A 24931-nucleotide genomic window follows, 5' to 3' on the forward strand; every position below is an offset into this window, starting at 1 on the left:
TCTGCTCAGGACCTCTGCCGGTATCCGTGCCAAATAGAATTCTGTCAGGCCGACGGTGTCTGAGGAAAATGCAACAGAGTGGATGGATACACATACATACATACATACATACATACATACATACATACATAAGCCTACTTGCATACACACACATGCACACACGCACACACTTGGGTTTTATTTTGAAGGTTCTCACCGGAGGTTCTCCTGTTGTTGATTCCGGTGAACTCCATGAACTGACAAGTGTGCAGCCGGTGTGACAGTAAATTGCAGTGCTGCAGATCTACAAGGAAGAAGGTCAAACGCTTGTTTACTGTTCTGCCCAATTTTACCAGCCGTGGCCCGTGACGTTACTGCATAACTACTCTAGGTTACTAGTAGTACTACTGTCCAGAAAAAGCAACGAGTCGGGCTAATAACATATGGCGGCTGTGAGCACTATGAACAAAATGTATGGATTATGCTTCCATGCAATTCGCCATCGGACAGGACTGAAGGCGTCCAGGCTACTTCAACAGAGGGCCTTCAGAGTCAATGTGAGTTGCAGTGGCGTTCTTCTGAACGGGTAACATTAAACAGCTAATGTTAGCTAGGTAAAAAATATCGCTTGACTTTTTCTGTTATCGCGTTAGCTTGTTAGCTAACCTAGCTAGTCGCCTAGCTAAAGCTAACGTTATCTGTCCCAATGTATCGAACCCAGTGTTACATCATTATTGTTAAGCTATTGTGACGTGTTTCAGATTTAAATTATGTTCAACTAATGACTGCTTTTACACCTGTTTGTTGCGACTTTATTTTTCAAATGCAGTCCATGCTAGCTAACGTTAGCCAGCATCATGCCATAAGGTTATTAGCAACCTCCTGATTGGTCGAACGAAGGGGTGTGCGGAAAACACTTCCGTCCCATAAAATCACCCTGGGTAAAGTCAGAGTATCCACAATGTCAGTCTCCCATGTCAGTTACTCAACTGATGAGCTGTCTTTCTTCACAATGTCATTATTGAGAGAAAATTGAATCTTGCTATGCTGCTGTGTCTATTTTAGACCGTGCCTCGGTCTGTCCTTACCACTGTGCTGTTGTCATCAGTGTTATGTTTGCATTGAATGTTTCAGGCGGCCCAACGGCAGCAGCCCTTTGACTCGTCCATGGAAAAGCCTCAGTTCCCTGGAGCCTCGGCTGAGTTCGTGGACACCCTTGAGTTTATCAAGCCCAATGTCATTGCTGGGATCCCAGTGTACCGGGTGATGGACCGGCAGGGCCAGATCATCAACCCCTCTGAAGACCCACAGGTACAGCGGGCTCGTATATAGTGGCACTATAGTCTCGCAGTATCCAGCTGTACTACGTCTGGGGCACAACTGTTGAAAAGCGGTTGTGACAGACATATGTGTGAAAATGTGTGACAGACATATGAATTCATACCTGCCAACATTGGGCTGTGAAAAAGATGGAGATTTTGTGTACCCCCCCCCCCCCCCAACCCATATAACCCCACACCACAAATTAATAGAATAAATGCAAGGATGTATAGTAAATTACTTTTTCAGTGTTAAACTCATAACTCACAGTAAAATAAATACTGGTAATGATAAAATAAAATAAACATACAACATGTACAAAAGATGTGATCAAAAGTGAGTATCTAAAATTGATATCACAAAAATGATCAAGTGCAAACATTGAGAGTGTCAGTGAATATGGTAGAAGTCCCCCACTGTGCGTCCACGGCTTGTTTGTGTTTGGCATCCATGTTTAGCATGTTTGCTAACGTCATTTCCCAGACATACTGGCTTGCAAAATGACATAGCCTGACATAGCTTGCAAAATGCAAGAACAATTCAAGATGCCTACTAGTCGTCAGCTAATGGGGATCCTTTTTAATAAACAATAAACTTATTTGTGGTACATTTTGAACGATGCACCAACGCAAACCGAGAGCCAGACTTTCCTTACAGTCCAGTCAATCAGAGGCTTGCCGCAGCTGGCGTGCGAGAAAACCCGGAAATGTTGACTTGTGATTCAGACCTTCTTCTACGGAGGGTCTGACCACGTGTCGCTAGAGGCACTATGACCTCCACCCCTGAATCGTTAAAGCCATTGTACGACATTTCCTGCTTTGAATCCATTTGTTTGACTGTAATATCAGGAACTTATGGTTATTTCTCTTCTGTTCAGCTCTCCAAAGAGACCGTGTTAAACTTCTACCAGAAGATGACTATGCTTAACACAATGGACCGGATTCTGTACGAGTCTCAGAGACAGGTAAGACTTCTCAGCTACATCGTCCTGGTATAACCGTGGGACAGCAGAGCACAGCCTGAGGAAATGTTCATTTGTTTTCTGTTAAAAGGGTCGGATCTCCTTCTACATGACCAATTACGGTGAAGAGGGGACTCACATCGGCAGTGCTGCTGCTCTCGACCCGAGTGACCTGGTGTTCGGTCAATACAGAGAAGCTGGTAAGGATCAGACGGCAGGTTGTTGTTGGTGGATTGCACAGAAATATGTTTCTGATCTATAAACATATTGTCATTTTATATGGAAATTCACAAATCCCTTTAAACACATACTTTTGGTATTAATTTTATACTGAAATATTTTTTTATAATGATTATCCATTCTCATGACTTGTCTCAACTACAGTATATCAAATATAGTTGTTTCAAAACAAGACTCGGTAACATAGTATTGAAAAGTTTATGATGATTATAGCGCTCAACAAACAACAAAATTGCGATATGAACTTCTGCAATTTTCAAATTGCAGAGGCTGCAATTAATTTCTTAAAGAGAGGCATCCAAATTGGATTTCTGAACAAGGTATTTTAGTCCTGATCTTTGGTCCATGAAGTAAGTACATTATTGGTGAAAACCTTTAATCATAATTTTTTAACATCACAACTTTTCTTTAAACAATTAACAATAGAGTATAATAAACATATCACTAAACAATTTAAACAATGTCGTTTATGACAAGACCTCCGATGATATAAATCACAATTGTAATATTCTGTCAATTTGATTTAGTCTTTCAGCCCTAATTAAAATTAGTAATTATTATTATTAATATATTATTATTATGACCATAATAATAAACACCATAAATTACAAAAATGATCTGTGTTATTGTTACTTATTAGTAAATGTTATTTTGCCCCCCTGTAGGAGTGCTGATGTACCGTGGTTTTCCCCTGGATTTGTTCATGGCTCAGTGCTACGCCAATGCCGATGACCTCGGCAAGGGCCGGCAGATGCCTGTCCACTACGGCTCCAAGGACCTCAACTTTGTCACCATCTCTTCTCCTCTGGCCACACAGATCCCCCAGGGTGAGCTTAAGTCTCACATGTAATGTATATACATGTATGCTTTACCATTTCTATTTTGCTGCTTTGTAAAGATACAAGACAGACAACCCCGTCTGTATTTATACACCAATGCATGCACACACGTGCATGTCATACACACACATGCTTAGAGGCACAGTGAAATTTGTCCTCCACATTTTTCCCATCCTGGCTCGTCGTCCTCCATGGTCAGGCCAGGAGCGGTGGGCAGCTGCAGTGAAGCGCCCGGGGACCAACTTCTTCCAACCGCTGCTGGTCAGACGATGATCTTCTGCATGTTTTTAGTGGGGGGGTTATATAGATGATTTTCACTGAATTGTGTTGCTAGGGAACAGTTTGAAACCTAGCTTATTTCTTGTCAGCTATTGTATTAGCAAAGACTGCAAGAGGAAGTAAGCTAGGGGCAATTTAGAATCATTCTGTTAAGTTAAAATCGTCTATATGAGGAAACCCCAGGGGAGCACGGGGAGAACATGCAAACATTTGTAAACTTGTCTTTAGATGTATATACGTTTAATTAATACTGTTACTTCTTCCTCTCCATCTTATCCCTAACCTTGACAACTACAAAGTATACACCTGTGTGCACTGTTAACCTCTCCAGTCTGTAAGTATATACCACCGTAACACTACATCCATATGTGATGTACTGTACTGTATCTCTGTTTCTGTTTTAGCGGCTGGAGCGGCGTATGCAATTAAGAGAGAGAACATGAACCGCGCTGTTATCTGCTATTTCGGGGAGGGAGCAGCCAGCGAAGGGGATGCCCATGCCGGCTTCAACTTCTCTGCCACCCTCGAGTGCCCGCTGATATTCTTCTGTCGTAATAACGGTTATGCCATCTCTACCCCCACTAACGAGCAGTACAGAGGAGACGGCATCGGTAAGAGGCCTTGGTGTTATTTGTTTCTGCACATTGAGCGAACATGTTGTCTGTATGAACACGCCATTCTCTCTCTGGATAAACAGCTGCTCGAGGTCCAGGCTATGGCATGATGTCGATCCGTGTCGACGGTAATGATGTGTTCGCTGTGTACAACGCCACAAAAGAAGCGCGCCGCCGAGCCGTGGCCGAGAACCAGCCCTTCCTCATTGAGGCGATGACCTACAGGTTAGTTGATGTTTGAGTTGTTATTGTGAATGACCGTCTGCATTGTCAGGCCACGTAACACAACATGTAGCTTGATTGTAGCTAAGGTTTGACTGTCAACTGATTTTTCAGTCTTGAGATTTGGGGTGGCTACGGGGTGCTAGAACTCGGGGAGTCTGTGATTCCCAAATCCAACTCATCACGGGATTTGGGGGATCTGAAAATGCCATTCATAGTGTATAATGTCCAATCCTTTCATAGGTATGTCCGCACTTCCCAGCTTTAATGTGGGAACGAAGGATCTGATTTACAGTACATTTCTTTATTATGCCATTATTGGCATAAAAAAAACTGTGACACTGTGACATCCTCAGTGATGTCATAAATCCCACTGTGACATCATCAGTGATGTCATAAATCCCCGTGATGTCACTTGAGCAATTGTGCATTGTTACATCACTGATGATGTCATAGGCATTGTGACATCATCAGTGATGTCATAAAAGGGAGCATGTGGGCAATGTTCTGTTTCAATTTTGTCCCGTAAGTGATTTAATCAGTGATGTCACTTGAGCAATTGTGCATTGTGACATCGCTGATGATGTCATAGGCATTGTGACATCATCAGTGAAGTCATAAGAGCAGTGAGCCCCGCACAGCAGGTGCGGGCGAGGCGAAGTAGTGGCCAAAGTTGGGCAATTGTGCACTGAGTGATGTCACTCTAACACTCCATGATGTGAGTGATGTCATCAGTGATGCGAAAAGCAAAATGCAATGCAAAGAGGAAATAATGTTAGTCTGGCACAGTTAAATTAGCTGCACTGTTTTTAATCTATTTTCGGCAACTGGCTATGGTGTATGTACAGCATGATACTGTCCAAGGTGTGCATATACTGAGCTTTGTATCTGAAGAAGAAAATAATCTGCATTGAAATAAAGCATCAAACTTTATCTACTGTATATAAAGTTTTGATGTTGTGATCCCAATGACTTTCTCAGAGTGTGTTCACATCAGGCATGTTTTCTCAGAGTGGGTTCACATCCGGCATGTTTTGAGTGGTTTATTTTAGCATTGGAGCATACATTTCTTAACTTCAGTTCGTTGTGTGAGAACAAAGACATTTGTACTTGGGTGCACACCAAATGACCACAATGACAACTCTTCACCAAGTGAACTGTGAACTAGTTCTTTAGTGGTTGGAACATAACCTCAACCACCTGCAGGAAACAACCCACAATTCAAGTTTTTACTTATAAGGAGACTGATGCTGACATCTGAAAGCCAGCAGTTCCTCACGCATGGAAAGTCTTGCAACAAAAAAACAACCAAGGGCAACCCACTGGACTGATGTTAATATTCAGTTGTTTCCTTGTAATGCATCTGCACACCCGGGAAGGTAAATTACAGCAAACAGCCCAGTCAAGTCCATCATTCTTAGGTCAAGTTACAGGCACTGGAAGCAGATTTCTTGCCAAAATGTCTAAACTGGCAGAATGACAGGTTACCAAAAGCTGTCCAATAAACGAGCCACTTGTCTTGTGTCTCTATGTGACTTGTTTCCAAGCCCCGGTTCACTTGTATTGGAATAGGAACCTAAATGAACCAAATACAAAAATGCAGCAAAGCATTTTTTGGCAGCTTAACTAAAAATTCCATAACAATTGTGCATTTCGCGATAAAAATATATAATTTGGTACACTTATAGCAAAAGGCATTCCATAAATAATGTTACATGTGGGCATCATGAATTTTGGGGGCGGTTTGTGGCCACAGACTGGCAGCCTATGGAATTTGTAACTGCAAGAAAAGTTGTGTAGACTAATCTTATATGGATGATCTTGGTGTCAAATCATAAAAAGAAATGAGGGATTCAAAATTGGAACTTGGAATGGCTCAGAAGCTTGCTTCTGTCTCACAATTCAAGGGCTTAGGTTTGGGCAGTTATGGCAATCACTTATTTTGAGTCTTGAATTGTGAGATAGAAGGAAGCTTCTGAGCAATTCTACATTTCACACCAAGATCATGCATATCAGATTAGTCTACACAACCTTATTGCAGTTAAACTTTCCATAGGCTGCCAGTCTGTGGCCGCATTTCTTTTGGATTATTATTTATTTTATTAATTCATGATGCCCCCATATCAAATTATTTTTGGAATGCCTTTGGCTATAAGTGTACCAAATTATATGTTTTAAAATGTATTGCTAAATGCACAATTGTTATGCTTAACTGCCCCACTAAAAAGTTTCTGAATGTCATCAACACGCACATTTCGATTAAAAAAAAGAAGGAAAATCAGTCAACATCGCGTAATGTGTTTTCTTTAATCTGGTGGAAGCATTTTTTAGTCAAAGGTGAAACAACACACATATGGAGGTTCAACACGTTCTCACTCCGAGCACGTAGCATATTGACGCTTTGTCCCGTCCCTTGTGCGTCACTTGTTACTAACATGGTACCCTTGAGCGACCTATGAAACGACTTGGGCTTTCCGACTAAACTCAATGCAAACCCATGGAAGTCATCTTTGACGCTTATGGCAACTGCTCCCCCATTAGCCTAACTGCTCCCCCATTAGTCAACTGCTCCCCCATTAGGGTCTGGAGGAGCTAACCTCTCCCAGACCCTAACCCTAAACCTAACCTCTCCCACCCCCCATGCCTACCCTAACCTCCCCCAGACCCTAAAGCCCAAGTCGTTTCATGGGTCGCTCAAGGGTACCATGTTAGTAACAAGGGACGGGACAAAGCGTCAATATGCTACGCGCTCGGAGTGAGAACGGGTTGGGAGGTTTATAGTGGGACTTTCCATGCCCGCCCCATTCACTTCAATAGAACTGGCCCCAATGCAAAATTTGAATGCTGTGACGTGAGTGATGTCTCTTCCTTCTTTATCCACTCCTTGTCCGGTTCCAGGAAGTGAATTTCCCATTCATTCACTTCATGATCTTTCAGAGTTTTATATAAGCATTTGATTCAGAGCAAGATTATTTTTAATTTTTTTGCTGGTAATCAAATGTTGATGGTCTCCTAGTTGGTTATCTTAGTTCCAGGCTCAAAACTCTTTATAAAGATTTTCTGAAACATCAATGGAGTCCATCCTGGTACCACAGCCGTTCAAACAAAGTCCTCTATTGGTTATTACAGTGGAGCAGTTGTTTGCAGCACTGATGTTCAATCCTGCCTTCTATTAACTACACAGTGATTAACTTGAATGCCGTCCATTCTTCAGAATCGGCCACCACAGCACCAGTGACGACAGCTCCGCTTACCGTTCGGTGGATGAGGTGAACTACTGGGACAAGCAGGACCATCCCATCTCCAGGCTGAGACACTACATGAACGCCCGCAGCTGGTGGAGCGAGGACGACGAGAGGAGCTGGAGGAAGGAGTCCCGCAAGATGGTTATGGAGGCGTTCGAGCGGGCCGAGAAGCGCCAGAAACCCAAGCCCGACCTGATGTTCACCGACGTGTACGAAGAGATGACACCCATCCTGAACAAGCAGAAAGAATCCATGTGGAGGCACGTGCAGCAGTACAAAGAGCACTACCCACTCGACCTGTATGATAAATAATCGCACCATCAGGATTGAGTCAATCTGGTGCACAGACATGGGATTGGGTGTGTGTCTTGGGATTTGGATAGACTGTTGCACAGCGTGTACTGTATGCATATATATATACTGTAGTTTTGATATGACACCTGTCATCTTTTCTGCACAATATGGAGGGTAAGGTGATGGTCTTCAAAACATTATTCTACACGCCTCTGGGTTTGGTGCCTTATGTTAAGAGACACTTCTGTAAACGCTAGCTAGATATTTCCCATATCAGGATCATCTAGGTTCTTTTTCAAAAACAGCAAGAAGGCGCGGGTACAGTTTTAACACATGCATACAGGTTAAATTCCAATTAAAGCAATAAATACTGACCTCGGTTTGACCACTTTCGTGTATGTTCCTTCTCCTTGGACATCGGTCCAATAAGAAGAGTAACTACAGTAGCTGCGTCCTCTACAGTGACTATGGTATTTAACACTTTTCCTTTCTGTATTGTTGAGGTGTCTGATTAAAACGTTTTGAGAAGAATTAACCCCTTTTAAAAGGTTTTATTACATACGTAACTTTAGATGGGTTTGTTTGCCGGCATTACAGTAATGCCGTTACATTACGTGTTTAAAATCAGTCAACTCTACACACTTCCTGTAAATTTAAATATTTGGTGTTTTGTGGAAAAAAATATGGAACTTTACCTGATGTCTGAAAGGCAAATAAATTAAAGACTTGGCATTTCCATTGTTGTTTTTAATCAAATTCAATATTGGCAGGAATTGAGGTCCATCACAGTATTTTCCCCTCCCATCTAAACAGTTTTCAAGATGACTGAAGTGTAACATTTCCAACCGCAACAGAAAAAAGAAGACTACTGTTGTACTCTGACACTGTCCTGTCTTCATGTCTAAGTGTTGAACTTAGGTTAAATTCAGCCTGCAATCTAAAAAAAGGGACGCTTCCTCCAGCTTTGCAGGGTTAAAAATAGCCTATATTCTTTACATGCCAATCGGCCTAATCAAAACTCAGTGTTGGGGAGGAGTGAACTACATTTTTCAGTAGCTTGCTGCTAGTTCAACTACATTCATATTTGTGTAGTGAGTCAAGTAGTTAAACTACGTTTTGGTCATTTTTGTGTAGTTTAACTACTCAAACTACAATTTTGGGCAATAAAATGAAAGGAATATATATGTGTATATACACATACATATACACACATATATATATATATATATATTTTTTTTTTACCATTACTGTTGAATTAGAACCCCCTTTGACAGGACTGCCCCTTTTTCTTTTGTCCTGATCGCTTTGAAGGCAGCATAGACCGTGAAGGCAGCCAGGATCCCACTAACGTTACTGTACTTCTTCACAAGATACAGCCTAAGCTGCCCCTCATTGGCTTGCCCTGATATTCTTACCCTAACCTTAACCAATCCTAGTGAAGTCTTTACTGTTTATTTGTCTGATAAAACAAAATCCAGAAGAACCCAGATTTGTTTAGAACAAAAATATAAGATTGAATATATTGGGTGTCAACTATTATAAACTCAATTGAGAGGCATATTTTTGCTGGCATTGTGCTTTTTTGTAGGCTATTATTTTATTTCATATAGCCTATCACACAGTTAATGTAGTTTTTTCCAAAGTAGTTTGAACTACTTTTTCCGTGTAGCTTGTAGTTTCCTAAACTACATTTCTCGCAGGGTAGCTTTGCTGTAGTTTCAACTACTTCCATGGTGAAGTAGTTGGTAGCTTCCTAAACTATGCTTTCAAAGTAAAGTAGTTTCCCCCACACTACAATAGCTTGTCAAGTTTCAGAGGGCACACTATCTCATGCCTTCTGGTTCTGCCCTTCACTGATGGGATTCTGGACCAAAATATTTTATTGGTACTTTAGGGCCTACAAGATAACCCTCCAGCCAGAGGCAGAACTTGCCATTTTCGGCTGCTCGGAGTCCTCTCTGAACTTCCCTACAGCTGTGCAACAGTTTAACACAGGGGACAACTGTTGCCAAAAAACTAATTCTAAAGGAATGGAATTCCCCCTAACCACCTTCCTTTCAATTGTGGTTGACGGACATGACTTCTGTTATACGGATGGAGAGACTTAGGTTCCTGAGAACCAATTCACTCAAGACGTTTTCGGCTGTCTGGGATCCATTTCCAGCCTACCTCGGTGAGGTTAGGGGCGATTACTCCTGGTTGGTTTCTCATGGCCCTCTTGTGTGTGATCCCATGTATAATATTTCTTACAAGCACATAAACGCCTTATGTGGCTAGTAGCACCACAGTGTATATATATGTATTTATTGTTGGGGGTTTCTTTTCCTTTTGTTTTTCTTTTCCTGTGTCTGAGATGTTCATCTGTTCTGTTTGTATATTGTAAAAAAAACGAGAGAAAAAAAACTAATAGCTTTTATTAGAATTTCTGGTAACACTTCATAATACTGTAACACAAAAAATGGGTAGTTACTGAGGAACGAGTAAGGAACGAACCATTAGTTCATGAATAGTTAATGAGTAGTTGATAGGTAGTTCCTTAATGGTAGTTACTTAAGAACTGACCATTAGTTACCATGTTAACGAACCAGTAAGTAATGATTACTTCCCTAAAAAAAACTTTTTTTCATTTGTTTTCATTCACTAGTTCATTAATAGTTAATCGGGTAGTTCCTTAAAGATCCTTAATGGTAGTTACTTAAGAACTGACCATTAGTTCCCATGGTAGTTACTTAAGAACTGACCATTAGTTACCATGTTAACGAACCAGTAAGTAATGATTACTTCCTTTTTTTTTATATATATTTCACTAGTTGTTAAGTAATGGTAAAGTAAGCAGGAAGTAATGGTGTATTCTTTAGTAACTACTCAGTAAGATGTACTGCTTTACTTGAGGGGGCACAAACATGTTAAGTAATGGTAAAGTAAGCAGGAAGTAATGGTGCATTCCTTACTAACAACTCGGTAAGATGTACTGCTTTACTTGAGGGGGCACAAACATGGGAACTAATGGTAAAGTAAGCAGGAAGTAATGATGTATCCCTTAGTAACAACTCAGGAAGACTGCTTTACTTGAGGGGTCACACACATGTTAAGTAATGGTAAAGTAAGCAGGAAGTAATGGTGCATTCCTTACTAACAACTCGGTATATACTATAGGAATACACCATTACTTCCTGCTTACTTTACCATTACTTAACATGTGTGTGACCCCTCAAGTAAAGCAGTACATCTTCCTGAGTTGTTACTAAGGGATACACCATTACTTTCTGCTTACTTTACCATTAGTTCCCATGTTTGTGCCCCCTCAAGTAAAGCAGTACATCTTACCGAGTTGTTAGTAAGGAATGCACCATTACTTCCTGCTTACTTTACCATTACTTAACAACTAGTGAAATATAAAAAAAAATTAAGGAAGTAATCATTACTTACTGGTTCGTTAACATGGTAACTAATGGTCAGTTCTTAAGTAACTACCATGGGAACTAATGGTCAGTTCTTAAGTAACTACCATTAAGGATCTTTAAGGAACTACCGATTAACTATGAATGAACTAGTGAATGAAAACAAATGAAAAAAAGTTTTTTTTAGGGAAGTAACTAATCATTACTTACTGGTTCGTTAACATGGTAACTAATGGTCAGTTCTTAAGTAACTACCATTAAGGAACTACCTATCAACTACTCATTAACTAATCATTAACTATTCATGAACTAATGGTTCGTTCCTTACTCGTTCCTCAGTAACTACCCATTTTTTGTGTTACAGTATTATGAAGTGTTACCGAATTTCTTACATGACAGCTTTGCATTAGCTTGGCAGGCTTGCATGCTTAATTCTAGACGTTCCTGAGTCATTTGAGGATGTGGACTGGGGATAAATGAGGAAGCAGTAGAGGCGGCAGATAAATTGCTGCAATCAGTCTCACACATAGAAGACCCCTTCCGTATTTCTGCATGCTTTGCTCAACAGTCCTGCTCCCCAAGTCAGCTCAACACGTCAACAAGGGGCTGTGAATGCCCTTCCACAGTCTCTTAATCTGCTCCGGGCTGCGCTGGTGAGCCAGCATCAGACCTTTATGGACACACATGTTCTCACGGTCCTGCTCTGCCACATCAAAGGTCTGAAAGCCTTTATGTGCTACAGGAGAAATTCCCAGAGCCTTGAAGCACATCCCAGTGTAGACATCATCAATGGGGAAGAATGGGATGACGTCGGTGATCTGAAACAGGGGTTGCAGCAACGCTCCCGAGAAGAGGAAACCGCCTCCGCCTGCATAAGCAGGGTATGGGCCATCATAGAAACTCAGAGGAACGTAGTATTTGCTTTTGGGGTCCCTGAGGGGAGAGGCCGTGCTGATGACCTGTCCGACGTAGGACTGGGAGGCCTTGGAAGGCTCCAGAGACTGCAGGTAGCCGAGTATTGCAGGCGTGTTGACAAATACGTCATCGTCCCCACTGAAGACGAAGGAGACGTGAGCACAGTTTCTCAGCGACCATGCGAGGAACACATTCAGTTTGAGTGACAGATTCAAAAGGGATTCGTGGAAGTCCCACTGAAGGAGGTCTCCGAACTGCTTTGATTCACACGACAGCAGCGGGCCGAGATCGGGATCATCCAGTGTTAAGCTACCCAGGAGAAACACAGTGCGCACTCTCAGTCCACTCAGATACACCCCTTCTCTCGCCCAAGTCTCCCGCACCGCCTGTCTCCGCGCAAAGTTCTGTGGAGTTGACTTGATAGCAAAAAGGAGGAAGGTCTGGTTGTCTGCCTCCCCTTCGCTGGAGGTGCACTTGTTGGGTTGGTCAATCAAGGTCGGAGGAAATCTACAATTCATGCCTCGCAAAAAGTCCTGGAGCCGCATGGGGTAGGAGGTGAAGTCGTGCACATTAGTTTGCAGAAGCTCTTGATTCATTTCCGTGCACCGAGACCAATTGACATTGTGTCTGAAGGTATAATCCCCCTTGTCCAGCCGCCTGAGGGTGGAGTGGAGCAGGCGGTTCCAGTAAGCTCCGTTCTGAGGGATGGCCTGTCTGAGGTTGGCAACAGGCACTTTGTGAACATCAGTTTGAGGGGTGGCACTGGCAGTGCTGTCCTGCTTGGGAGATAACAGGGGGTCTTGGGGTGTAATGTCGATGTCACGGGCCAGCAGGGTGGTATGCTTTGGGATGTCTCCCAATAAAGACCTACGACTATAGGTGGTCTGTAGGTTCAGAGTGGAGTAGAATAAGATCAGGACTAAACTGCTGAAGAGAACCATGGCAATGAGGGCTTGAAAACGCCTCATTGGTTCCAGGTAAGGAAACCAGCAGCAAAGTGAACCAGACTGTTTGGCGGGCTGGGCTGTTCCTAGAGTGAGGTCATAGCTTCAGGAGAGAACTTCCTGGAAAGTGATCTGGTCTTCGGGTAATGCAGACTGGCAACCAGTGGGTGGACCTGTCAAGAGGAAAAATGCTGATGTAATCTGACATAGATCCAGCATACTGTCAATACAAATTGTGTGTGTGTGTGTATATATTACTCCCTCAGTCTCTCTCCCCCTCTACCTCAGTCGCTCTCGTGTGTGTCACTGATGACATCATCAGTGATGTCACAATGCATTATCTGACATCATCACTGCCTTGTGTGTGAGTGAATTTATGACATCACTGATGATGTCGTTAGTGGGACAGAGAAACAGAGCCCAAGCTCCCTTTTATATACTGATATATATATATATATATATATATATATATACACACACACCGATATATATATATATATAGGCTATAGTAGTATATGGTGGTATATATATATATATCCTATATAAAGTCCACACAAATAAAATAATATTCTCCTCTCCTGCTACATTGGGTTTTAAACATACTTTAAATGTATGAAATAGCCTAATACAATCTACTGCTTCTTATTGTTAAATTATCAATTTATAATTGGAATCACATTTTATGTTTTAAATAAAATGGAACAAAAGCTATGCGCATAAATAAACCCATGGACAAATAGCTGACCATTTCAAATTTGGCTGCCACTTGTTCTGTTCTGTATTCAAATAGATAGGCTTCAAAAAGCCTTGTCCCGTTTGACAGCACATTCTGTTATGCTTTCAAAATGAGAGGAGCGCTGCATGGCGTTCAATGGGGGTCGACCACTGTGGTGATCATAAACCACTTCCTCACTACAGTGTGACTGAACAGTCAGTTCCTCCAATTAAGCAATTCTGGGTACTGCTGCATGTAGCCTACGTGAAAAGATCATACATAAGTTTAGGTTTTTGTTATGTCCTCTGTAACTCTCCTGGGATGGACTCACACTCAACTTGCTCTCTCAAGTGTTTAATTAGAGGCAAATCCTCCTCTGTGAACTTGAACAACAAAGATGTTTAATTCCTGAGGGGCTTGACTCTGAGACTCAAAGACTCAACCGACAGCTTCACAACAAATACGTAGCTTAGGAAAACTGAAATACATTATGCCATTTCTGTCAAGTTACTAACTTAACGCACTCCTTTAAAAAGCAAGCAAATTGATACAGGCATGAGTCATGACAACGGTTATAGCTAAATGAAGAAGTGGGGGGCGGATGGACTAAATGGTTATATTTAGCCTATGCTTAAGTTTGGAAAGTTATAAAGCATTGTAATATGAATGTAGAGTTCGTTCGCTTTGGAAGTTGAGTAATTCATTAATAGCCAAAAGTCATGGAATTATAATAATAGGTCTAAAGAAACAGAAAACAAAGACTTTGCGCACCGTCACATAATCATCTTGTTGAATTAAATTCAATGAACCAGCTTTAAATCAGAGCACAGATGTATTGGCACTATCTCTGCGGCAGGTGACAATTGTTTCAAGCTGATCCCGCGTGTCAGTTACGCTAATTGTAGCCTACAGACAAATCACAAAGACAGAGAATTAACAAAAGGCTCAAGTTTGAGAAACACTTACCGAAGACTCGATCCCAAAAACCAAATCAACTTGATCCGCATGCACACCGCACGTGTCGTGCATTAGGATGAAAACGGAGATCCAACACACCAACAGGTCCAAAGTCACTGGTCAAAGTCCAGACAGTGGACTACTGCTTATTTGTTATTTCTTAACTTAACTTCTGCTTAATTTTCATACTTCCACGAGCTGAGGAGGAAGAAGCAACAGCAGCTGTGTGCGACTTGGATAGTGTCTAACGGACTGGATAGAGGCGCAGGTGGTGGCCACGCCCACCCAAAGTTTATTCAGCACAGGAGAACATACATGATTTACAAAGAGTTGTCTATTATTAAGACCATCAGGAGAGTTAATGTGACAAAAAAAGAGGGGTATAAGGAAAAAAAATGCCTGCAGCCTACATGAACACAGTGCTCAGATCAAATTGTCTTCAATGTATTGCATCATGTTGCAGAGCCTGATCAGTTGACAGAAAGAAATAAAATAAAAGTCGGACTGTTACAAAAACAAAAGACTGCAGATAGAACTATACAATGGAAAACGGCTGCACTCGTTTTCCCGTCCATACCAAACCCAAGGTTTCATATGAAGGCGATGAGCTCCTTTCATCTTCTCATTTGTGGAATGAAAGCATTTTATATGAAAATGACAAATTTGAACAAAGAGCATTATTGGATATATACGCTTAAAAGCATGAATTTTCACTTCAAATCTAGCTGTCCTAGGCTAATAGCTGTCAACAAGTCCTGAGAATTTCGCAGTGTAAGGCAGAGGGGGGCTTTGCCATGAAATGACCTCAGAAATGATTCGCCTCTCGGGCTGAGAAGTACTGCAGCCCAACATGGGTAGCCTGGGTAAACCCAGCCTCCACGTGACCTCTATGTGCTGCTTTATAACAGTCTTCATGACTGATAGGCAGGACATAGAGGTCACGTGGAGGCTGGGTTTACCCAGGCTACAACATGGGGACCTGCTGTAAGTGCCTTTTAATTAGAGGTAGCCTGATATGACAACAGTTCAAGGGACCTACAGTATGTTTGCAGAAGCACCAACAGCCAATGTGTGTGCTTTTGTTGATGTTGATATTGGCATTGTAGTCATTTCAGTTTATTCTAAAGCACATACTGCACTGTATTTACTGTTGTAAATCTATCAGTTAGCATCCTCTCATAGATTTTTGTAACATGAAACATAAAAACATCAATAGCAGTGTGCTGGTATTGAGCATTTGGTATTGTGGCCCAATTCTGAGGATTTTAAACTGATATCTGTATCACGACAATATACATTTTATGTACAGGGTGCACAATATACACTTTATGTACAGTGTGCACCCAGGAAACTAGTGTTCGTACATATTAAAGTCATCATTAGTGAGCTCTCAAAAAGGGAGTTGGCTGATTTAAGGAGGAAAATGCTGCACATGGTAGGAAGGACACAGTATTTATAAAGGAACATTAAGGGTTAAGGTCAGAAAAGCAAGATTGTTTGCTGTGAAAATGGAAGTGAGAGGATCAAGGCAGAAAGAGGGATTCAAATAGGTTGTTGAGGGCTTGAAGGTGACCGGGCGGGGGAGTCAGCGCAGGTCGCTCTCCTCATCCTGTATGGTTCTCTTGATGCGGAGAAGCATGGTGGTGAGCCACTGATCCAGCCGGGAAATGGTGTCAAACTCCTTCACCTGGAGATGGAAGGGTTAAAAAAAACCGCTGAGTTAGTTGTAATGGTGTGGCATTAGTTATGTTCTGCTGTCTGGGGTCTTTTAATGACAAAAACAAACTGAGTACAACGGCCACCTTGTACCTCATGGGTATTGCAGTTATTCATCGCTAAAGCCCCCTGGTCAATAATTACCTAACTGTAATAAGTGTTATCCTTTATTGCAACATCAACTAGTGTGTGCGATGTCAACCAAATAGCTATTGCAATGGTTCCACAGTGAAACATCAGGATGGACGATGGCATCATCGTTGACAGGGTGGTGGGGTCGGGGGTTACTTAATGATTTATGAAGTCGCTGTGGAGCCGTAATGCCGCTGCACTGCACGTTCACGTTCCCAACAGGACAGCTGAGCTCGACATGTCATGAGTGACCAGCAGGCTTGGATAGGCTACTACTACAGCACAGAGCCAGGCGACTCAAACAGTAGGCTATCACTACCAGCGATATTAAAAGGCGCAAAACATATAACGTCCTCCTGACCAACAACGTGTGTGTGTGTTGAATTTAACTAGCTGGCAGAAAACTGACAATTACTGGCGGCTAACTTTAGCATTCGTGTGGGCTCAGTTTTGAACCTAACATTACGTTAAGGAGAGATAGAAACACAGCAGCAGCCTATGTAATGGAGCGACTTCCTGGAAACAGGAGAGTTGAATTCACAGTTGAAGACTTACATAATCATAAGGTTGAAAACAGGAAAGAACGTGAAGTTTCTTCTTTGTCTTAACATTTTCACAACAACACAACCGACTTCTGCTTATCCTCCTGCTCCTCCTCCACCGCTTCTCTGAACTAGGGGCACAGGTTACGCTTGTTTAATGCCTGCGCGTTGCGGCTGAGTGGAGTTGGCCTTTTTTATTATTAAATCTGAATCTCAAATTTAAATTTGAACAGATAATTAATCACGATGGTGGTGCTGGTTTGTTTGCTGTCATTAAAAAATTAAATTAGTTAATTAATGATTTACGAAGTTGCTGCGATACTGTTTGGCTGCACCGCTGCAATGCATGGTCACGTTTACAACAGGACAGCTGAGCTCTGCATGAGAGACACGCAGCATGCTTGGATAGGCTACTACTACAGCACAGAGCCAGGCGACTGAAGCAGTAGGCTATCACTACCAGCAATATTGTACGGTGCAAAACAAATAGCGTTAATGATACAGGTCCTGATCAACGTGTGTTGAATTGAACTAGCTGGCAGAATTACTGGTGGATAACGTCATTCATGTGGGCTCAGTTTTGAACCTACATTAAGGAGAGATAGAAACACAGCAGCAGCCTATGTAATGAAGCGACTTCATGGAAACAGGCGAGTTTAATTCACAGTTGAAGACTTGTAACATTACTCACATTGGGTTGAAAACAGTAAAGAATGTGAAGTTTCTGCTGTCTCAACATTTTCACAACACAAATGACTTCTGCTCCTCCTCTACTCCACCTCCCCTCCTCTCTACTGCTTCTCTGAACTGGTAGGGTGCGCTTGTTTAACACCGCCGGCCCGCGCATCCCCCGCATGCTGCGTTAAGTGGAGTTGGCCTTTTTATTATTATAAATCTGCAAATTTTTAATTTGAACAGATCAAATTATGATGGTCCGATATAGAAGGCTCAGAGGTTGATGGGGGTCGGTCCATCGACGCCATCGTCCATCGTGCCAACCCTAATGTGTACATCCTAACATTTTAAAATCAACTCACTGAATCAGTATAAGCATCCACGTTCTGATCTTCGCAGGCAACTAGAAGTTTCTGTAGAGAATAAAAACAATTTAAAAACAGCCGTTACAATATAAACACAGATTAAAAAGCAATGCTATACATCAGTAAAGCAATCCATAGATAGACAAACAAGGACACACAGTGTCACAGTTCAGCAGTGTTGCAGAGAGGAGAGTGAATGATCCTGCTTCAGTCTGAAGATGGTGCCATGCCTCCTAACGGCCACTAGAGGTCAGACAGGCTCACAGTGAGGCTGTGAGTGAATGAGTTATCCAGCCATGAGTTGCTTTGCATCTAAAATGCACTTGAATGACTGAGACACCAAACCAATAGATTACAGCCATACTCGGTATGACCATCTCACTAATGTTGTCTAAACCTGTCTGTCTGTATGCTGTTAGCATTACAAAAGTATCAGCCCTCACCATTTTACAGTTTTTAACTGACAGAACCAAATATGTCAATGTAAACATGATTAACACAACAGCCTCACCAAAATGCAAAAAGATCTAAAGATCTATAATTTGGGATGTGAATCTGAGCAGTGGACGAGGACGTAACCCATCAGGGAATGTTTCACCGTATTATAACCTCACCTCTGGACTTTTAGGATCCAAAAGGATCTTTTGACAAAAAAACAAAACAAAAAACACTTACCTTCATCAGCTTGCATTCTCGAGAATCCGAAAAGGCTGGGAACATTTCTTCATATTTATCCACAGCAAGCTAGGTGACAGTCAGAAATTAATATTAGAATAGATGCTATCTTTACAATTAAATGTTTTGTATGAAGATGTATGGATGATCGTATGTGTGTGAAGTATGCCTTCTATGTACCGCTAAGTGGTGTTTTTATTCAGTGACACAGCAACAAAGAGTCCAAACTAATTTCCCCACAGGGAAAAATGAAAGTCTATCTTTAAGATTAAAACATCTTGGACTTACTTTTGCATTCAGCATGTCTACACAGAAGTGACAGAGTGCGGCCTTGAAGAAGTGGTCCTTGGCACTGTATTTCAGCAGCGTACTGTCCATTGCATGGGTCCCAACCTGAAAACAGACGGTGCAGATCCATGGTTATTCCATTACCACAGGTTTTGAGTGACACCTGTCATTTTAAGATGACTGTAGTAGGTGACGGTGTATATTGTGCTATCTCACCTGTTCATAGATCTCAATAGCTTTGGGGTACTGCTCCAGCTGAGCGGCGTAGGTTGCAACTTTCAGAAGGCACTTGTTCGCTGAACTGAAAAGGGGGGAAATCAAGAAGCGTTCCAGTACACAAACACATTCACAGAGGTCAAAGAACACTAGGTCATGTTTGCAATTTATTTTCAGAATGATAAAACAAATAAGTGAAAAAATAAAAATGGTCATACAATGATAAAAAAAAATATATATTTCGGCCCAGACAAATGAGCTTTTAAAAGTTTAAAAATAAAGGAAAGAAAAAAGACAAAATATAGCGCTCGATGTTAAGTTATTAATTTAAAATAGTCACCTGGTGGATTCTTCACCTTTGTAATAATCTGCTGCCTGTTCATAGTGAGCAATGGCCTGCAGGAAGACAGCAAATAGTTTAACACAGAAAATACCCTTATAATGTCCACTGATCAGACCCTTGGCCATATAATAATATAATAATAATAATAATGATAATAATGACATTGTAAAGAACTAGTAGCGCGCTTGATTCCTAGGCTACGCGGGCTCGCCCGTCCTGCAGCTCGGCCACTGCGCTGCCTTGCCCGCAGCTCGGCTGCTGTGTGGCCAATGAGACCAGCATCACTGATGATGTCAGATTTATGACATCACTGATGATGGTAACAGTGGGATTTATGACATCACAGGACAATCACAATGGGACAGAGAAACAGACAGACAGAACCCAGCTAGCTCCCATTTATATACTGATGATGATGATGGAGAATATTTTAATAAACAGAAACTACCTTTAAGTAACTACTGTAAAGATAGACAAGAATCTACTTGCTGACACCATTTTCCCTCCTGGATGAAAAAATAAAATACATTTCGATGAATAAAGACGAAGATTAAAATTTCATCTGACCTTGTCGATGTCCACCAGCTCAGTCTCATATATTTCAGCAATGGTGATGTGATGTTTGGCGGCGATGGTGAACCGCCCCTAAAAAGAACATGCGCGCACACAGACAGGAGAGAAGGGACCAATAAGAGAAATTCCCACTCTTTGGAGCGATAGCACCTCTTATAGATACCAGTCTTTAATAATAATTCTTCTCTGGGGCCGTTGTCTCCTATTTTAAAATTTTCACATAGGAGTTTATTGCTTTTACTGCTGTATTTCAGCTCCGCCCTATATATTTCCTACACCGAGTAATTATATTGTGTTACTTTTACTATAATGCTCTTTTTGTAATGTCTGTCTTGCGAATGCTTTTACAGTACTTCATTGATTGATTTGTTTGTGTGAAGCAAGATGCACTCTGTGATTTCTATCTGGTTGATCGTACTCACCAGACCTGTTTTTCCCTCCGCCAATTGTTGGAGAGATGTGACCTATTTATATGAGTGCTCTGTCACTTCCTGCTTCATTCTGAAGGTCGTTCCGACCGAAACGTTAATACAATAAATCTACTGGGAGAAGTCTCTACGCAATGTGCGGACTCTACTTCTTATCCTGTTACCAATAAGAGGAGAAACATACTAAACTGATGCTAAACATAACAAGAGTTTATGACAATTTAAACTGAGCAACAGTCACTAGGGTCTCACCATGTCGGTGTATATCTCAATAGCTCGGTTTAGACAGTTTATGGCCTCTGTTGGGAGAGAAGAAGAATTAGACAAATTACATTTTGTAAGAAATAGTAACTTGACAGAGAAACCCAAGGAATGCAGCACATGGACATTTTACATTGACATGTTAGGCTTCTACAGTTAACTGACGCTTACAAAATGACAAGCAAACCAGTCCTGTGAATGCAAGGGTCAGAGCCACAACACCGTGACATTATTCCTGTCACTACAGAATGATCATGTTAAAATACCCTGACAGTATTCCTGTCACTACAGAATGATCATGTAAAGATACCCTGACTGTATTCTGACAGAATGATCATGTTAAACATACCCTGACAGTATTCCTGTCACTACAGAATGATCATGTAAAGATACTAGGGATGCACGATATATCGGCAATCATATCGGTATCGGCCGATGTTACTCATTTTTTAACATATCGGTATCGGTCCGATGTTGCAATGTTAATATCGGTTATCGGTATCAGCCAAATTCTTCACATTGAGATGAAATAATGCAGTAAATCTATGATTTATGGGCTTTTACAAATGTTTTTGAAATAAAGAAATGCATTACTTTTTCAAATTTAGTGTTTACATGTGTTTTTCAGTATGTATTTTTTTTTATTATCATAGAAATGTGTTTTTATACAGATCATATTGACATCGGTAAATATCGGTTATCGGCCATAACAGCAATCTTAATATCGGCATCGGCCAAATTTTTCATATCGGTGCATCCCTAAAAGATACCCTGACAGTATTCCTGTCACTACAGAATGATCATCATGTAAAGATACCCTGACAGTATTCCTGTCATGACAGAATGATCATGTAAAGATACCCTGACAGTATTGCTGTCACTACAGAATGATCATGTAAAGATACCCTGACAGTATTCCTGTCACAACAGAATGATCATGTAAAGATACCCTGACAGTATTTCTGTCACTACAGAATGATCATGTAAAGATACCCTGACAGTATTTCTGTCACTACAGAATGATCATGTAAAGATACAGTATTCCTGTCACACGTAGTCAGACCCACCATCGACATCATCAAGCTTCTAGCGATGGAGGCAGGCAGCTTGATGACGTTGACGGTGGGTCTGAGTACGTGAGACTATGCTCCTTGTCCAAACAGGGACATCAGCTTTGAAATCCATTTGTTAAGATCTGAGCAATAATGCGGCTATTCCTTGCAGCTAAGCTACTAAGGTGTACTGTTTCCAGCGTAACTTGCGCTGTTTTTCCGAGCGTATCTCCTTGGTGACTCAGACTCAGATGATACAGCAGCAGGTGCACATAGAATGCTCAGAATGTTTGAAATTGAACATCAACTGTTAAACAGGTACAAAAACTGACTGGAGGGGGGCTTGCTGCACTGTTCTTTTTTCATGTAACCCTAATGAGGGCATTTTACTTTGTAGGTATTTTACTTACTTCCATCTTTTTAAGCATCCATGTGTTGATGTCCACATTTGCAATTTCAGACAAACTAAGAAAAAGCGGAGCAAACTGCACTGTGGGACGGGCCAAGGATAATGTTAAAGCTATTTGGTGGGGAGGATTTAATGGTGTGAACGAACATGGCCCATTCTAACTAGTACAACAGCTTGTAAAATGGATATTACACGTGAGCTTTGTGTGTCATTATGCTGATGGTGACACAATGATTTACCTTGTGGGTCAGCTTTTTTGAAGGCGTTTCCAGCATCTATGAAGTTGGTTGCCGCATCATGTTTGCTCTGCATTTGTAGGTGAAGGCGAGCAGCTTGGGAGAAGGCATTTCCTGCAGCTGAAAAGCAGATTTCTTATGTCATGCAGGAATTAAGGGACATAACAATAAACAATAAAAGGGCAATGGGATCCATTACACTTGTGTAAGCAAACAATATCTTACCACACCAATTTTTCGCCATCTTGTACATATTGGCAGCTCTTACATACATGTCACAGGCCTCTTCCATCTTGGAGGAACCACTGTGAGACATAAGATACGGTTAAAGCTGCAGAAGGCGATATGTATTTCGTTGTAATTTTCGTGGAGTAGATCTGACACCAAACAACCAATCAGGTTTAGCTAGAGTTGATTGTAATCAATTTTGATTCAAATTGTCAGTCGATCATAATTAAGGACCCGGAACTATCGGTTTGATAATGAATGTTTTATTTACGTGTAGAATTTCTGAGGTTGTTATAGGTTATGTTCCCGAGCAATAGCACCTTCATATTTCCAATTGCTGCAGTCTTTGGCCTGGCTCCTACTACAGAACCTCATTGCTCGTATGGATGTTGTTGACATGCGCAAATTGTCGCCTTTAACGGGCACAGTTGTTTAGCTAACGCTAGATTTTTATGTTAAGTTGTAACGTTAGCTTTATACATACAATATAAACACACAAAACCCATTTGAATCGCTTGAGTTGACATTCGTTTGTTTTATTTCCAGGTGTACATTATGTTCAGCAGTGATCCGAGGCTAGCTAACGCTAAAGACAAGTTAACAAAGCGCAACAAAGACAGCAAATGCCCTACTATACTTCCCGTCCCACCATAACGTTAGTGGTTTTACGGGTTTGTTTTTGCAGATGTAATGCAAACTGGTTAGCTGGCAATCTCTTCCGCTTAGTTGGCCCATAGCTTCACTCACAACACTAAGCTACGTTAGCTATCTGGATGCTCACCCAAACATCGCTCCGAAAAACGACGATGATGATCTCAGTTTCTTTTCGGCCTCAGCAATCAAGGCCTCAGCTTCCTTTTCTTTTCCAGAATTGTCCATTTTCGTGTCACTGCTCTTATTTTTAAGATAAATACGTTACAATGAGAGTTACACAAACTAAACTTCGTTATGTAGCTAGCTAGCAGCAGTAGCTAGTTTGCCATGTCACAACACCAGCCGCAGTGCAACCGTCACTTCTGTCATGTGACATGGGAGCAGTGTTGCCAGATGGGAAATGTCTTCCACCACTTATGCTTCAGCCAGGAAAGATATTACATCACTGATGACGTCACCATTGCTCGAGTGACATCACTGATTAATCACAATCGCTCAAGTGACATCGCTGATGACATCACAATTCGATTTATGACATCACTGATTATTTCACAAATCGTGACTAACACCGCCCGCCCACGTAGGCAATTTTATGATGATCAATCATGATGATGATTTAATCTCATTTTTTAAATCACAACGTTCAACTTTCCATTTTAAATTAGGTTCTTTTTACTTTTAAAGTACACTAGTGCAGTGCCCGTTCCCCCATGCACCACCCGTTATGAGAAGACATGAACTATAAACAGACAGACATAGGATCCATATTAGTATATTGATTACAACTAATTGGGTGTCACAAAATGATCATTATCGTACATTATGGGAATTTTGGCATTACTAGGAATTTCGCGCATGCTACGCACGCTCGATTCCTAGGGTGGAGACTCTGGAGATGATGCGCCACTCCTCTTCTCCCTAGGCTACTTATACTCCCAACACTTATAAAGCATCAGCCAAGGATTTCGAGTGACATCACTGATGATGTCACAATTGCTCAAGTGACATCACTGATGACATCACAATGGTGACACACCGCCGCCACCCCACTTGAAACTGGAGTGAGAGTAGAGGGACAGAATGTAGGGAAACAGTGGGTGGATAAATCCAGAAGGAGGCGGTAATGCAACATAAATGATACCAATTGCCATAAAACACCACAGAAAAAGAAGAACTAAGATTGATTGTGAGTAGTACAATGGGCAAAATGATC

The 24931-nt window shown here is 41.5% G+C and overlaps 3 protein-coding genes across 3 annotated transcripts; 1 reads left to right on the forward strand and 2 right to left on the reverse strand.

Moving 5' to 3' along the window:
- Window positions 1-256: 256 nt before the first annotated feature.
- bckdha (branched chain keto acid dehydrogenase E1 subunit alpha) lies at window positions 257-8658 on the forward strand. Its single transcript, XM_083637945.1, has 8 exons — window positions 257-536; window positions 1114-1290; window positions 2177-2263; window positions 2352-2460; window positions 3166-3327; window positions 4023-4229; window positions 4316-4457; window positions 7669-8658. Exons 1-8 carry the CDS (start codon window positions 423-425, stop codon window positions 8009-8011), a joined length of 1341 nt encoding a protein of 446 aa, XP_083494071.1. The 5' UTR covers window positions 257-422; the 3' UTR covers window positions 8012-8658.
- A 2769-nt stretch (window positions 8659-11427) lies between these two features.
- On the reverse strand, window positions 11428-15825 carry b3gnt2l (UDP-GlcNAc:betaGal beta-1,3-N-acetylglucosaminyltransferase 2, like). Its single transcript, XM_083637564.1, has 2 exons — window positions 14935-15825; window positions 11428-13426 (listed from the first exon to the last, which is right to left on the reverse strand). Exon 2 carries the CDS (start codon window positions 13275-13277, stop codon window positions 11982-11984), a length of 1296 nt encoding a protein of 431 aa, XP_083493690.1. The 5' UTR covers window positions 13278-13426; window positions 14935-15825; the 3' UTR covers window positions 11428-11981.
- Window positions 15826-16358: 533 nt separating this feature from the next.
- On the reverse strand, window positions 16359-24063 carry napab (N-ethylmaleimide-sensitive factor attachment protein, alpha b). The gene is made up of 11 exons (XM_083637566.1): window positions 23846-24063; window positions 23062-23141; window positions 22840-22956; window positions 21131-21177; window positions 20445-20522; window positions 19875-19930; window positions 19535-19619; window positions 19319-19423; window positions 19031-19099; window positions 18353-18403; window positions 16359-16612 (listed from the first exon to the last, which is right to left on the reverse strand). Exons 1-11 carry the CDS (start codon window positions 23941-23943, stop codon window positions 16511-16513), a joined length of 888 nt encoding a protein of 295 aa, XP_083493692.1. The 5' UTR covers window positions 23944-24063; the 3' UTR covers window positions 16359-16510.
- Window positions 24064-24931: the final 868 nt, after the last annotated feature.

This window comes from Poromitra crassiceps (genome assembly GCF_964638095.1).
Source record: "Poromitra crassiceps genome assembly, chromosome: 5".
Taxonomy (NCBI): Eukaryota; Metazoa; Chordata; class Actinopteri; order Beryciformes; family Melamphaidae; genus Poromitra; species Poromitra crassiceps.